Source organism: Pseudorasbora parva, chromosome 20, assembly GCF_024679245.1.
Source record: "Pseudorasbora parva isolate DD20220531a chromosome 20, ASM2467924v1, whole genome shotgun sequence".
Classification (NCBI taxonomy): Eukaryota; Metazoa; Chordata; class Actinopteri; order Cypriniformes; family Gobionidae; genus Pseudorasbora; species Pseudorasbora parva.
The window spans coordinates 16873931-16890433 of NC_090191.1; the positions used below are offsets into that span (position 1 = coordinate 16873931).

At 36.8% G+C, this 16503-nt stretch overlaps 1 protein-coding gene across 1 annotated transcript in view; it reads left to right on the top strand.

Moving 5' to 3' along the window:
• Positions 1-15926, top strand: part of ptprr (protein tyrosine phosphatase receptor type R) — a 39482-nt gene extending 23556 nt beyond the window's left edge. Inside the window, exons 7-13 of the mRNA XM_067427401.1 lie at positions 354-438; positions 7948-8027; positions 8269-8406; positions 8492-8602; positions 8692-8849; positions 10122-10235; positions 14092-15926. Coding sequence (XP_067283502.1) covers positions 354-438; positions 7948-8027; positions 8269-8406; positions 8492-8602; positions 8692-8849; positions 10122-10235; positions 14092-14185 — 780 coding nt within the window. The 3' untranslated portion in view covers positions 14186-15926. The remainder of the gene's footprint in view (positions 1-353; positions 439-7947; positions 8028-8268; positions 8407-8491; positions 8603-8691; positions 8850-10121; positions 10236-14091) is intronic.
• Positions 15927-16503: the final 577 nt, after the last annotated feature.

Here is a 16503-nt window from a genome sequence, read left to right on the forward strand (position 1 = left end):
GTCTTTGCAATTAGGGTCACCACCTGGTGGTTTGGCATGCTCTTGACAGCATTTCATTGGATGTTATATTTAGTAATATTTTTAATTTCTGATTTTTTAAAAAACTGTTTAAAAAAAATACCTGTGTACATGTAGACTAGGCCTAAGGCAGGCAAAATAGGAATTCAATACAATTAACATGAAACCAAAACTGAGCTAAACTGTGACAGATGTAATATTTGATGGATGTTTTATGTTATATCTGAATGTAATATCCTGAAGTCTATAGTAAGACTATACACTTTGAAGGTGCTTATGTAATGGTGCAGACCATTCCTATTGTATTCAGCTGTGAGTAACTTTTTTATCCACAGGAAATTCCCATGAACTTTGTGGATCAGAAAGAACTGGACATCCCAAATCATGGATCAAAAAATAGATACAAGACCATTTTGCCAAGTTAGTATCTGAATTTTCACTTAATAACATTTCATTGTGTTATTATTTGAGTTGAGTCATGTCATGGTATTGGTATCAACTACTGAAATACTGTGGCAACACTAAGTGCTATATTTACAAACTCATTGATCGATACGATTTGGATTCAATTTATATGAGTGGTGTAGGGATGTACGCATTTTAAATAATCCATTTAGATATATAGAGAAATCCAATAGAGAAATATTTGCTGAGTGCAATCTTATGAACTGGGCAGTGAAAGAGATATATTAGCTTAAAAAGCAGCCATAATGCACTTAGTTAGTTGTCCACTCCAGTGACATTCTTGCTATGACTTTCTTTGTTTCTGAATGCATCAACTGAGATTCTGTTTGGAATAGACGCACATGCACATGTGAATGCATATGTGAATCAGATTGCAAAGTTTTAGGGTACATACTGTATAAACAGAACTCTCCAAATATGAAATCAGACTGAATTTATTTGGATTGACATAAATCATTGGAAATCACAGATTCTTGATTTTATTGCATTTTAAAAAATGCCATAACTTAGCATAGCATACACGTTATTTTCAATAAAACATAACATAAGAGGGTTTAGGGGTAAAAGGGATTTGTAAGGTTTTAGGCTTGAGTCGGTAAACTATTTGCAGTATGTTGACAGTGGAATGCAGGCTTGTTAATGTGATGTGGAGCCCTTTAAAGTTGGCTGCTTGTATTTAGGTCAGAAAGAACACTTTACACTTTATACATTTTCTATTTTTACATCACTAAGTATATGTTATCCCAATATAACTATAAAAGGTACATAGCTGAGAAGAGCACTAATGTAGTATGATTTAAGGCAGCTTACAGGACCGTAGGCAGAATTTTATAATCACAGAGATCCTAAATGAGGCCCCAAATTGGCGGTAGTTAAAGTGGTGCGGGGACATCCTCCCTCAAGAAAATTTAGATTTCTTTGATTTACATATGTGGAATTAAATATGTTAGGCCAAAAAATTAATAACAATAGCTTTAAAACCACCCTTATTGAAAATAAGTTTATTCAAGTGTGCTATTAGTATACTTCTTTTAAACTAAAAATAAGAATGCATAATTTTAGTCAATACTTTGTGTACTTCTCAGAAATACAGTGGGACTTTTTTTTATTGTAAGTTCCAATGTAGCAATTCACATACAATTTTTACCAGACATTGGCATTAGCTCAAGAAATAAATTCAAATAAAGAAATCATAATACTAGAATCCATAAAAAAGTTATGTGTAATAAAGTGAAATGACAGAGGAAAAAGTATTGAAAACATCAATACACTAAGACAAGGCAAGAAAGCAACTGATTTCCCAAAGTAGTTCTACCTCCTACGTGTGCAAATTAGAATCAGTTGGGTTAGTGCATGTTGTTAGGTTCTTAAAAGACTTACCCCCCTCTGAACGCAAGTATTGGACATTTTATGATGGGTAGAGACAAAGAGCTCTCCCAAGTCCTTTACAACAAGATTATTGCCCTACAGTACTGGCTACAGAAAGATTTACTCCTACATGTTCCTGTAAGCACCATTGGGCCATTTTCTACAACTGAAAGGAGCATCACTTCACCTTCAACTTTCCATGCAAAGGAGCTCCTCGCTAGATTTTTGATCAGCAAGTCAGAAGGTTAATCAGAAAAGTAGCCCAAGGGCCAAGGACCATTCGGAAAGAGGTCTAGAAAGACTTGGAGGCAGCAGGTCCAGTTGTCTTGTAAGATACTGAATGATCCAAATATAGTATTATTTGATACATTTGATACAATAGGAAATGTTTTACACCGCCACAGCCTCAATGCATGATCACCACAGAAAGCTTCTTTATGAAAAAAGGCATGTTGAAGCTCATTTGACGTTTTCTACACAACATTTGGAAAGGTCTGAATTAATGGTAGAATTTTATCTGGTCAGATGAGACAAAAATGTAACTATTGGCAACAATACCACATGCCATGTTTGGAGGAGAAATTACTTTGCATATGAACCTAAACATACCATACCAACAGTGATGTTTGGAAGTAGATTGCTTCATGGTGTGGGGCATTTTATCTTCTCATGGTGCTGGCAGTACCGTGGTACTAAGCAAATGGCCTGTGCCATGGTGACTACGGAGAGCCTGTCGGGGATTAAAGAAAGAGAGAAAGCTTTTTTCCTAGACCCCCGGTCTCGCAATCTGGCCTATTTGGCTATCCTGTCAGTACAGTTGTATATAGGCAAAGAAACAGTCAGAGGCAGTTAATCCCTTGTTGGGTCCAGCAGGCTTGGCCTTCTTTCCTCTGTCCTGTGCCCAGCATCCGGAGAGAGAAACAGAAGTCCTGTGTGGCTCCCTACATCCCCCCTCATAAGGATGGCACCCAATCCCAGACCTGACCTCAGGACAGTCTCCCTGCTCGTTCGGTAGAGAAGATAAAGAAGCCCTGATACCAGGCATCCCCTAGGGGAAGAGAGTGGTATTATTTCATCAAGCCTTTCATTCAAGCATTCTCTGCCACCTCTGATGTCTCGGGAGCGGCGGTTCCTGGTGGGGTTTCCACCACAGGTTTACACATTTCTTATCCAATTCGGTTGGCTCCTTCCAGCGAGCTGTTTCTGGGCAACGAGTTGGTTTTCCCCTCCCCTTCAAACAAGAATGTAGAACTGGTTCATCTTTCAGATAGTTTGGCAGCATGGCAACTTCTGCTAAATGTCTCATCTTGGGTTCTGCAAACTAGAGAAAGGTTACAGGATTCAGTTTAAGTCTTGTCCACCACATTTCAATAGAACACAAATTTACACATAGAGATTCTAAAAATCCATTGGAAGTTTTGGAGGTTTGCTTTTGGTACCAGTATCAGGACTCTTCCTATCAGCATGTACGTGTCTTCTCGAACCTTCACCAATGATGGATTGAGCTCTGACTCCCTTGCAACTCAAGGGCATCCATGTATTAAATTACATAGACGACTGGCTTATATTACCCCACTCACAGAAGATAGCATTTTGGTATCAAAATGTCATCCTTGCTGACCTCAAATGTTTGATCTTGCTGACCACAAGAAAAGTGTTATGTCTCCAAGTCAGAGAACTATGTTTCTCTGGGTGGTTTGGAATTTGACCACAATGCGGGCAAAATAAAAGTGGAAGTTGATCTGTTTGCCTCAGAGGAGTCAGCCCACTGTCCCCTCTGGTTCTTTCAATCATCCTGCTCCCCTGGGGCTGGATGCTATGGGGCAGATGCGTGTATCTGTATGCCTTTACCCCTGTTGCTCTGCTCTCGGGAGTTCTGGTTAGGGTCCATCAAGAGGGGTTACGCACTACAAGTAGCCCCTTTTTGGCTGGTCTGAGTATAGTTTGCAGACTTAGTATATCTTCTGTAATGCTGTGATGCAGCCATCCTATCAGTATGGTGGTATGTATATTGTCGTTCCCATTGCATAAAAGCAATGATGCGTCATCAATGTTCCCTCGAAAGGAAATGACTCAGGGTTATGTATGTAACCCCATTCCCTGATAGTGGGAATAAGACAGCACATCAGACAAGTGAATCTGGTAAGGCTCACACACACATTTTATTTATAGGCATAGGCCGGAGACACACTGCAAGCGTGGCGTGAGCATGGCATTTCTGTTGCGTGTCAGCCGCGGGGCGGCTGCCTGCCATTTTCTCTATCTTTGCACACCAGAAGCGTGTCTGAAGCGGCGCTGCTGCTGCTATTGTTGTACAGGAAAGCCCTATACTTCATGTTAAATATAAATATATTGCCTATTTATACAGCAAAGACAACATCGGCAGTAGCCTATTGGCCATACTATGGATGGCAAAATAGGCTACAGAATATTTTGTTCTGTATTGATAGGCTTAATATTAAAAAATATATATAATATATATATTTTTTAAATAAAAATATATAAATATTATAAAATTAGGCCTATATATGCATATATGTTAACCTACAGACTTTCAAACATGAAAATGTCATGTATTAATATTTTTGCGTATGTTAATATGTACACCTTTTTCTATTCTATTTTGCCTGAAAACGCTTCCAACATAATTGCGTGTCGCATGAATTATAGGCGTATATTCTATTTCAAGCGTCACGCAGGCAGTGTGCAAACTCCAACCTGTTAACATGGGAGCCGAAATAAAAACGGACACGCCACGCAGCCGAGACACTCACGGCACGCTTGCAGTGTGTCCCTGGCCTTAGTCAGGCACGACCTTGCATCACCTGACTTTGGCCAGTGGCATGTACTACATGTCAGACACAAGGCATTCTCATAGCATCAATGCATTGATGCAGCATCTCATTCACACTCTCAGGAAACTTGTTTATAAACATTTTATATAGTTTGAAACTGCAGGGAAGATGCATGGAAATTAAAGGGTTACTTCAGCGATTAGCATATGGCTTTGTATCAGTAGAAACCCTGGAGAATATTCAAATTATTGTGCTTTCCCCCCTCATATCTCCCTGAGACGAGAGATTTATGCATTTTATTTCTGGAAAAATTCCTCCTATGATGCAAAATGACGATTTTTGCATCATAGGAGGAATGCTTGCCCAAAGGCTAAAGACTACAGCCAGCAGAGGGAGCTATTTCCGCATGTTTTGAATCTGCGCATGGGGGATGGGAGATAACACTCAGCTGGCAGGGAGAGCTCAGCTTGCAGACAGGATAATTTAAACGGAGCTATGGTGAGCAATGTAAGTCTTTTAACTTCTCAAATTCATTTCTATGAAAGTTAAGCTTGCAAAGGCATGAACTGAAACGCGTGCCAGACTGAACTGGCGTTGTGAATGTATGCCGCGAATGTAGTCGCGATTACCTCAGCTCTCATCACTCGTGCAGTTAGTGCTCAGGGCTGTGATACTCGCGCGGTGACTCACTCATTATATTGAACAGACACGTTCAGTTTTTAATTGTAGTGTCTTCTCTAACTCAGACACAGTAATGAAGTTGGTGGTGTTGGGAATGGCCTCACAGGGCAGCGAAGCATTCTGGGAATTGTAGTCTTTCATCCCCATGGGACAAAAATACATTTTCTGTCTTTTCTCAGTCTAGAAGACACCAAATTCAAAAATAATTTCACATTTCTACTGCATTGATGACCCAGTTTAACTACAGATTCATCTTCCCAGCGCTGAAGTACCCCTTTAATTTGACCTACAGCACTGTACAGATTATGAAATACAACATGGACATGTCCACATTCAAGCTTTTCAATGGGCTTAAACAGCTTAACTTTAACAACATATTTACTTGTCAAATAACACTTATGACCTAAATATGGTTTCATTTACAATAAACAATACTAAAATTCAACATAGTAGCTTCACACCAGTCATGCACATTATGTGCAAGCTCTGGCGATATTTATGTTGTTGGCTTATTTTGAATGGATTATTGAATCAGTGAGTTGTCTCAAGAACAACTGCAATTTGATTCACAAATTAATTGTTAAGTATAATTTGTGACCCAATGCATTAGGTTCATTGAAAAGAATCAGGTTGTTCATGAATCGGACATCGCTATCGTGTTTCAAAGGGGATGGCAATTTCATAATTTCGAAATAACGAAGAACAATATGTTGTTATGAAATGCAGTAGAGTAAAAAGTTAAATGTTATGCTTTGAAATTCATTGAAGTTAAAGTTTCCCAAAATAAAAATATTCTGACAAACTGTACTTAAGGACAATAATTAAGTAAAAAAAATATTCAGCAATATAATTGTTCTGACTACTGATGCTGTTGTATGTGAACTGACCTGACCTGGATGATGATATCATTTTTTGCTGCTTTTTTCCTCTGTTTTCTCTTTTCGGGTAGCGCTGCTTTCAGTTATGTTTTCGGCTGTCTACTGCATAGGCAGCCAAGTTTTATTGAAAGCCCATTTACTCCTTTAAATGTGCATCTGTAAATTATTATTAGTGCTAAACTTTTTCCACATTTTTGTTGTTATAGCCTTATTCCAAAATGGATTAAATTCATTATTTTCCTCAGTTCTCTAAACAATAACCCATAATGACAATGTGAAAGAAGTTTGTTTGAAATCTTTGCAAATGTATTTAAAAAAAGAAAAATAAATCATGTATATCAAGTATTCACAACATTTGGCTCCAATAACAGCCTCAAGACTTTTTGAGTATGATGCTACAAGCTTAGCATATCTATATATTTTTTCACATTTACATTTATGCATTTGGCAGACGCTTTTATCCAAAGCGACTTACATTGTATTCAAGGTACACATTTTACATTTTTGTCAGTTCTTGCTTTCCCTGGGAATCGAACCCATGACCTTGGCGTTGCTAGCGCCATGCTCTACTCATTGAGCTACAGGAAAGACGGGCAGTTTGGGCAGTATTTGGGCAGTATATTTGGGCAGTTTCTCCCATTCTTCTTTGCAGGGTATCCCAAGCTTCATCAGTTTGGATAGGGGATCAACAGTGCACAGTCATTTTCAGGTCTCTCCAGAGATGTTCTATCGGGTTCAAGTCTGGGCTCTGGCTGGGCCACTCAAGGACATTCACAGAGTTGTCTTGTAGCCACTTCTTTGTTATCTTGGCTCTGTGCTTAGGGTCGTTGTCCTGCTGGAAGATGAACCTTCACCACAGTCTGAGGTCCAGAACACTCTGGAGAAGGTTTTCATCGAAGATGTCTCTGCACACTGCTTCATTCATCTTTCCCTCAATCCTGACAGCCCAGTTCCTACCGCTGAAAAATATTGATCTGATCGCTTCACACCACATGATGCTGCCACCACCATGTTTCCTTGTAGGGATGGCATTGGCTAGGCTTAATGCCAGGTTTACTCCAGACATAACACTTGCCATTCAGGCCAAAGAATTCAATCTTTGTTTCATCAGACCAGGTCATTTAATTTCTCATGCTCTAAGAGTCATTTAGGTGCATTTTGGCAAACTCTAGGATGGATGTCATGTGCCTTGTACTGAGGAGTGGCTTCCATCTGGCCACTCTACCATACAGGCCTGATTGGTGGGGTGCTGCAGAGATGTTGTTCTTCTGGACGGTTCTCCTCTCTCCACAGAGAAACGTTGAAGCTCTGTCAGAATGACTATCAGGTTTTTGGTCACCTCCCTGACTAAGGCCCTTCTCCCCTGATCACTTAGTTTGGCCAGGCGGCCAGCTCTAGAAAGAGTCTTGGTGGTTCCAAACTTCTTCCATTTACAGATGATGAAGGCCACTGTGCTCATTGATACCTTCAATGCTGTAGAAATTTTTATGTATCCTTCCCCAGATCTGTGCCTCGATACAATCCTGTCTCAGAGGTCTACATACAATTCATTGGAATTCATTGCTTGGTTTGTGCTCTGGCAAAATTATTAAATTTTGGAATAAGGGTGCAACAAAACAAAATGTGGAAAAAGTAAAGGGCTTTGAATGCTATACAGATGTGCTGTATGCTTGCTTTATAAATGTTAGTGTGAATAAGTTTGAATGCAACAGAAATTTTCATAAAATCACATTTCATTTCAGATCCACATTCCAGGGTTATTCTGAAGACTAAGAACTCAAACGACCCGCTCAGCAGTTACATTAACGCCAACTACATACGAGTAAGTTTTCAGTGACACACTCACAAAATTTCTTCAGAAGCTTTGCCAAAGAACCTCTTAATGTCTTTCATGAGGTAACGTCACATCTACTACCATCAGAAAACGTAAATTAAACATCATAACAAGAAAGTTATTTAAGAAAGTATTGAAGAATCTTGGCTCTGATGGTGCTGCATACTTAAAGTTCATCTCCATTATATCATTACATCTTTTTAAGTTCAGCTCTTTTGTTTTAATCCAGGGCTATCTTGGAGACGAGAGGGCCTTCATTGCCACTCAGGGTCCAATGATCAACACAGTGAATGACTTCTGGCAAATGGCCTGGCAAGAGGACTGCTCTGTCATTGTCATGATTACTAAATTGAAAGAGAAAAATGAAGTAATTTCAAAAAAAGATATATATAATGCTCTTAGTATGACTAAATAGATTGTGCAAGTGCAAAGAGTTTGTTTTACTGTTCCAGAAATGTGTCCTGTACTGGCCCGAGAAGAGGGGGATCTATGGGAAGGTGGAGGTCTGCGTTAACAATGTGAAAGAATGTGACCACTATATAATCCGCTCCCTTATACTAAAGGTATTTGCATTATAAGAAAAAAATAAATAATCCAAAAGATATACTATTGTAAGATATTTCTAATGGATCATACATTTTTGTTCCCTCAGCATGGAGGCCAGAGTCGTAAAGTGCAGCACTACTGGTATACCTCATGGCCAGACCATAAGACCCCTGAGAGTGCTGGAACCCTGCTGCAGTTAGTTAATGATGTTGAGAAGGATAGGAGGGGCTTTACATCCTGTGGACCGGTTATTGTACACTGCAGGTACAGGAGCTTATCAGCAAAACGTTAAAAGTGTCTACCGGTGGATGCAGTACTAATGCATTATATATTAGGGCTGGGTATTGACACAGATTTCACGATTCGTTTAGAGTTCAATTTACAAGCTTGCGATTCGATCGCGATATATATTATTTTGGATATATATCAGGTACAAAAAAAAAATTTTTTTACTAATGCTGTAAACTTTGAGTCAGTTGGTACTACATTAGCTTTCTATAATATTGGAGGTTAAAATAAACTGATTAGTTTACAAACACTTAAATTGCATTTTTTTAAATAAAGTTATAATACTATATTTACAATTACACAATCATATTTCTACTCCAATTCATTCTTGATATAAACATTTGAATATTGGCATACAAACTTGGCGGATTTATTAAAACAAGCATTAAATATTGAAGAATAATATGTAATATGGTGCATATATTTCGCAAAATGTTCCTTTCTAGAGTAAATTTTTCTAGCTGCGTTAGTCAGTTTATGATCACTGAATATGGTTTGTTCTGAGGTAAATGTGACATGGTAAATGGACTGCGTTTATATAGCGCTTTACCTTTTTGCCTCACATTCACCCATTCATACACCGACGGCGATGTCAGCCATGTAAGGCGCCATCCAGCTCGTCAGGAGCAGCTGGGGTTAGGTGTCTTGCTCGTGGACACTTCGACACTTGGTCAGGTGGAACCGGGGATTGAACCACCAACCTTCTGGTTTGTAGACAACCTACATGAACCACTGAGCGATAACATATGACATGGTATAGATTCCGGCAAATTTTACTCTATCTTTTAACATACCTTCAGATGTTAATTCATGTTTATTTAGCTCTGTAACTGGTTTTAAAGTGGAAGAGATGATCAGTTCACGTGTGCTTCGCGCTGCCTCTTCTATTGTACTGAGTTTCTACAGCAATCTTTCACGCCACATTGATGAGCACCAGAATGGTATTTGTTTTTTAAAATTTCGTAATAAAATGGACGTAATTTAAAATCTAACCCTTTGTTTCATTTCAAAAGTAAAAAAGCTTACTGCGTTTTATTGGATGGGAGGCACGCTGCAATGTTCCGTTAATTCATCAACGGTTCAGTTTGTAAAAATGAGAATCGGTTAAAAACAAGAAAACTCTATTTTTTTTACCCAGCCCTACTGTATATAAATATTTGTCATGTATTATGGTGAAAAACTGCTCCAGTCACAGTAGAAACAAAAAAGTGCTTGAAAACAATTTAACTTACCTTTGAACTTTTGTAGTGCTGGAATTGGTCGGACGGGGTGTTTCATAGCTACAACAATTGGTTGCCGTCAGTTGGAGCTGGAAGGAGTTGTTGATGTGCTGGGAATTGTGTGCCAACTTAGGACAGACAGGTACAACTATTTCACTGTTTTACAATCAAGTTTTGAAATTGAAACGTAATGAATAGAACTCTGTATAGTTTTAGCATGTTACTGAATATGGCAATGTTAATGTTAAATTGTTCTTGGCGGACTAGATGCTTATTTCATCTCCCTCAGTAGCTGCAAGAATCAAAGCATAGACATTTCAAAATAAGTACCAATGAAGTTGGTAGCTTGGCAATGCTAATGAGCAATCTGGGGTCCATTCTTCGTACATCGCTAACTCAGTTAGCTGGATTTGTTTGTTGATAATTTCGCATGATCTTGGATTGTTTGTTTCTTCGACGCTTATCCTGGAATTGCTGTCATAGCAACAGATACGTAAGCTTAAACCTGCTCAGGAGCAGATTATTTCATGTAAACAGGATTAGATTGCATCTTGAGGTGATACTTAAAATATGTCCCAGCCACTGCTACTTGATTACAAGTGTTCATCACTAAACCAGGGGCAATAATAATTTTAAATAATAATAATCTAAAAGTTTATTTGAAAATAATACAACAATGTTGTATAAAAGGCGTATAATACTATAGACACAGTCACTTGATTGAGAGATTTATTTGTAATGGAATAATTACTTTATAATTTTATTGGAGCAGTGATTTTAGATAACTTAATCCAGATATTTTAATCCAATCTGCAAATTTGTTTGAAAAACCATATTAGCCAGAGATTAGTTATCACGATTTAAAGACTTGGGATCTGTCAAATCATCTCAGATGTATTAAGCGAGGTACGAAGAACAGACCCCAGATCAGTGACAGAAACACAACAAAGACATGTCAGAATAAACATATAGACCCGTAAACCATGACACCCACATTTACACTACCAGTCAAAAGTTTGGACACACTTTCCCATTCTCTTTGATGGTAGTTGTAGTGTAAATGTATTTTTGGATTAAAAGCTTTACCAGACTATTGACCTATACCAGAAAATGATGTGCATGTAATCTAAGTCATAATGTAAGATTACAACAAGATATAATTTTTGAAACAAAAATATAGTCTACCTAAAATTATATTTAATATCAAATATGTGGTATCACTGTTTAGAAAAGGCCATACAAATGAGTTTTTCTTTCAGTAGCAACTCACAATATTATAGCATTTATCAGTATAATGTCACGGAACTTCCCACAAAGGATGAAAACAAGGATGATGAAATTCAACTAAAGAAGTTTACTCGAGTAAAACAAATAAAAGCAGTAGTATTTAAACAAGATTAAATGTAACAGTATGCACACTATACACAAACAACACCAGACAGAGAATTGACAGGAACTAAAAACTTAAATGGAGTAGAGCTGATGAAGATGAATGATGGCAGGTGTGTATGATTGAGAAATGTATGCAGGTGGGGGGTCATGGGAAAAATAATGTGGAAGTGACAAACTAGAACTTGAATCAAAAAGAAGCACAAACAAAACAGACATAACTCTGACATATAACAATGTACCTGACATAATTTGTTGAATTTACTTAAAAAGCAGCATCAAGTGGTTCCACACAACTATATTGAGTAAGTTTTACAAATAATAATTTAGTTATATGAACAAAAGAATGTCATGTAAAGCTGACAAAATGTCTTTAAGTAATACAAACCATTTGAGTTTGTCACTGTTACATAATATTTATGTGTAGTTTACTTAATAATGTTATGTTACATTTATAAAAGTTTATTATGTAAGGTGAACACATTTACTGATTTAATTTACCTTATTAAGGTGTCATGAACTGGCTTATATATATATATATATATATATATATATATATATATAAGTCATCCTAGTCGTGGGCGTTTACTTCCAAGTCTCCAGTGCGTCACGCGCATCAAAACCCAGCGTTTTGGAGAGAGCCTCAAAACCAGTGTAGAAAATATCCTATTACTTATTAGTTATGATGTTTTTGAATGTAAAAACCACACAAACATCATTAGTTGACCTCAGACCTCTATATATATATAAACGCCCACGACTAGGATTGGACAAGATTTGCATATTTAATGAGCTTAAGCTCCCTTGTCAGTTCACCAGGGAGAGCAGAGATTGAGGGAGAAGCAGCAACCAGAATGATTCTCTCTATCACAGGACTCGTAAACGTCTTTATCAAATAAACACAATGTTTTATTTCTCATTGACCCGCGATTGATTGGACTATTATTTTTATATTACACATAGCCCGCAAGATCGGACGACTTAAGCGGGAACCGCACACACATACATACACGTTTGGCGCATGCGCCGCCCTTCAGATGTCAACTCGAGAGAATAGCAGAACAAGAACGGAATATAATGAGATTCATCAGCCTGCCGGGCTTTGCAAGCCCTGGCCCATACGTGTCCAGCGTGCTAAATGTACACGTACACAAGCAAAACGATCTATAACAATGCAATACTATTACATATAAAAACATGTTTTACTCACGTGTGTTGCACCATTCCTGTCGGATCCAAATCCAGCATCGAGCAGAGATTTGTTTACAAACGATTCCGCAGTGAAATTAAGTGAATATGTCTTCCCCACTTGAGCTGGAACGTCATTTAAATAAATGAAGTATCACACATTCCTAATATTATGATCTGAAGGAAGCTTATGCAAGCAACTGTGTTCTTCCACAATATCTTGCTTGCTATCTTCTTCCACATTGTTATTGCTGCTGGCTTGTGATTTACCAAACAGCTCAATGGGTGGGTAGGGCTAATGGATTAGACATTCTGTAGAGGCGTTTCATGGCGCAGTGACGTATGTATGAAGCACATGACCGTTTGCTGAGCCTAGTGTCTATACACTCTAAGAAAAAAGGGTACAGTGCTGTCACTGGGGCGGTACCTTAAGGTACAAAAGTAAAAAGGTACATCTTTGTACCTAACTAACCCCTAAATGTTACATATTAGTAGCTTAAAAGGTACATATCAGTACTTTAAGAGTGCGTATTAGTATCTTTAAGGTACATATTAGTACCTTTTCAGTTTTGTACCTTAGGGTACTACGCCAGTGACAGCACTGTACCTTTTTTTCTGACAGTGTAAAAGCTTTTCTTTGCCTAACAAGGAAGTTTTCAGCTCTGAAACTTAGACGATATTCTTACCATTACCAAGACCTTTTATATATCAAATGCTCAAGGGAAAGTTGATTTCTCAATTCATCACCCCTTTAAATTAACTACTTCTACAAGTGAATGTTTAAAAACAAAATTCAAAAATAACTTAATTGAGGGCAGGATGTCCATCCAGTAAATGTGTTTATATGAGTGCCCACAGCCCAAACACAGACAACATAACTGAACATTAAACACTAACATACACTAAAAACATATTTTCTTTTACTGAAAAACAAATAAAATTACACTTTAATCCCTAAATGTACTCTCCTAATGCAGTCCCTTGCAAAGCATGCTGGGAACTACAGATCCACTGGCCAGTTGGTTTATTTCACTCAACAATGTTAAGTTGACCGAACAAACACTTATTAAGTAAAGCTAACAATACATTTTTTTTAGTAGAAACAACTTAAGTTCATTTAGTTACATGAGTTTTTTAAATAATGTTTAATTTGAGTGCAGCAATGAACAGTGCAAGTTATTATTTTTATTTTTTTGAGTGTGTGTGTGTGTGTGTGTATATATATATATATATATATATATATTTTTTTTTTTTTTATTTTTTTTTTTTTTATTTGTAGACTCTTATTAGCACCGACGTTAGCACTTTTAATTTGCCACTAAATTGTTACAGATACAATTTTTTTTTTTTTGTCTGTAAAGAGGCTAACATTTGTAAATGATTACAGTCTACAGGTAATCATGTGGTGTCTTTTTTCACAGGGGTGGTATGATCCAGACTGAGGAACAATATGAATTTGTGCATCATGCCTTGAGTCTCTATGAAAGCCGCCTTCCTGTGGAGCCTGGACAATGAATTTTAACTCCTAGAGGAGCTTCAGTTGTCATACCAAGAGATCCGCTGTTGCAGTGAGGTTTCTGAATCAAGAGAGAAGGCGGCAGATAGTGATTGAAAAGATGGATTTTTGTTACGTGCGTGTCATGGCAAGGGTTGCACACATCAGATGTTGTCTGGAAGCCGGTGTTGTCTGCAAATGTAATACTTGTCATAACTTTAAACGCCTCTGTCATGCTTTTCAAGGCTCTCAAATGGTTTTGCCACTAGTTTTAAAGTGTATCAGTGTCAATGCACAAGGTCTAGTTCCACTAAATATTGATTGTTTGTTTTTTTACACACAATATAAACAGCATAGACATTATCATGCAAAGACTATATCACTTTTCCTTTATTTTTTCCTGATTATACGTTTCAAAACACAGTGGGCTTTTTAAATATACCGGTACCTAATTGTCTTTATGCTGCAGTATAAATGAGGTATTAATATATAATAGGATGATCATGTTTCATCAGAATACATATACATTTTTTATTTCAATTTGTACCTAACAGTTTATGAGCATATTTTTCTTCAGATGCAGTACGATTTTAATATATCTGACTGTTTCATGTGTTGCTGCTGCTGAATCTACAGCTGCGGGTTCAAAGTCTGAAATGAATGTTATGAGAAAGACTGGATGCCTCAAAATTTATATTGCGTTGTCATCGCTGTAATGCACACAACAGCAAACCAACAGAAAAACAGCAAACAAATAGCTCTTGAGAATGGGTTCTTTTAAATAACAAACAAATATATCAATCGGTCTACAGACTCACTAAATCTGTCAGCGAAATTGTGATGTCGATTAAAATTGTATTAAAAATCCTGATTAGGGAAGATAATCATACAAAAATGAACAAATTGAATAAATATATAAAGAAATAAAAACAAAAGCAAATACATTTGAGAGAAATTATGTAATTATATTATATAGCTAACATTTAGGATTGTATTTGTATCTAGAGATAATAGTATTTTAGTGTCTTATTAAATATCAATGTTTTAATATTTCCCCCCAAATGCATACATTTTTTTTTGTGTATTTTAGCGTTCATGTATCCCGGGACCACATGGGTTTTGCTGCTACTGCAATTGTTTAGGAATTAAATATGTTGTATGAGTGTGAATATTTCTAAGGCATTTGTTTTATATTGTATTTATTATTATTATGAAAATGATTGTTATTATTACCTGATACTTTTATAAGCAATGGTTATTGTCAGTGTGCACTGTTACGCAATATATTTTCCACTATGTGGGCTTAATGTTAGGCAGTCAGTAACTTTTTTTCTATTAATCCTTAATGATGATTAATGTGAATACTCTCAGTAATAAATAATCTATCATAACCACAATAACAGTATTATAATCTGCTCACATGGATGCAGTGAGGGTAGCAGTATAAGTAACCCAAACTAATGATCTGAGTTGATTTTATATGAAACTTTGGTTGTGGTAGAATTAATTAGTCTTGTATAATGGGATTGTATATTATGTATATGTATATTATAAATGCATAATTTAGTCCCAATAATCCTTTACAAGTTATTTGTTAAAGCTATACAGACGGTTATTTCCATTTATATTGTGTGTTACGTCCTATAACAATGTTAAACCCTCACCTAAAGCCATAATATCTCATGTTTACATTTTTGGCACTTCAAGTTATATGTTTTATATGTTAAAATATGCTTATTCTGTTATTAAAATCTGTCAAGTAAAGAAGTCTTTTTTTTTCTTTTTTCTTTTTTTGTTGTTGTTGTTTTGTTTGTTTTTTTGTAAATTAATTAGTGAAACTGTCAGAAAGCAAAGTACAGAAACTATGATTCTGACTGTATGGTCATTACTATAAATGAACCCTGTTGTCATGTCAACCTTGGTTGCCATGTCAGTTTAGACCCTTCAGCACCACGCAACTGTTGCAGGTTCCTTGCGACAACACCTCCTTAGCACCGACGTTAGCACTTTTAATTTGCCACTAAATTGTTACAGATACAATTTTATTATTTTTTTTACTCTGTAAAGAGGCTAACATTTGTAAATGATTACAGTCTACAGGGGTTAAATAATTTTGATTGCAGCTGTATGTGTGATATGCATACATATCTACAAAGGACTTTAATTTCAATTAATCATAAAATGGTCCTGAAATGTCCTTAACTAGACATTAAGAAATCATGTTAATTTCAAATACTTATATCACTGAAAACATTAGTTCGGCCAGAATATTGTTATTTAAAAGTTGTTGTTGCAGCCCTCAACTGATGTTGATGTTGAGGGTGGCCTGAAGCTCCCT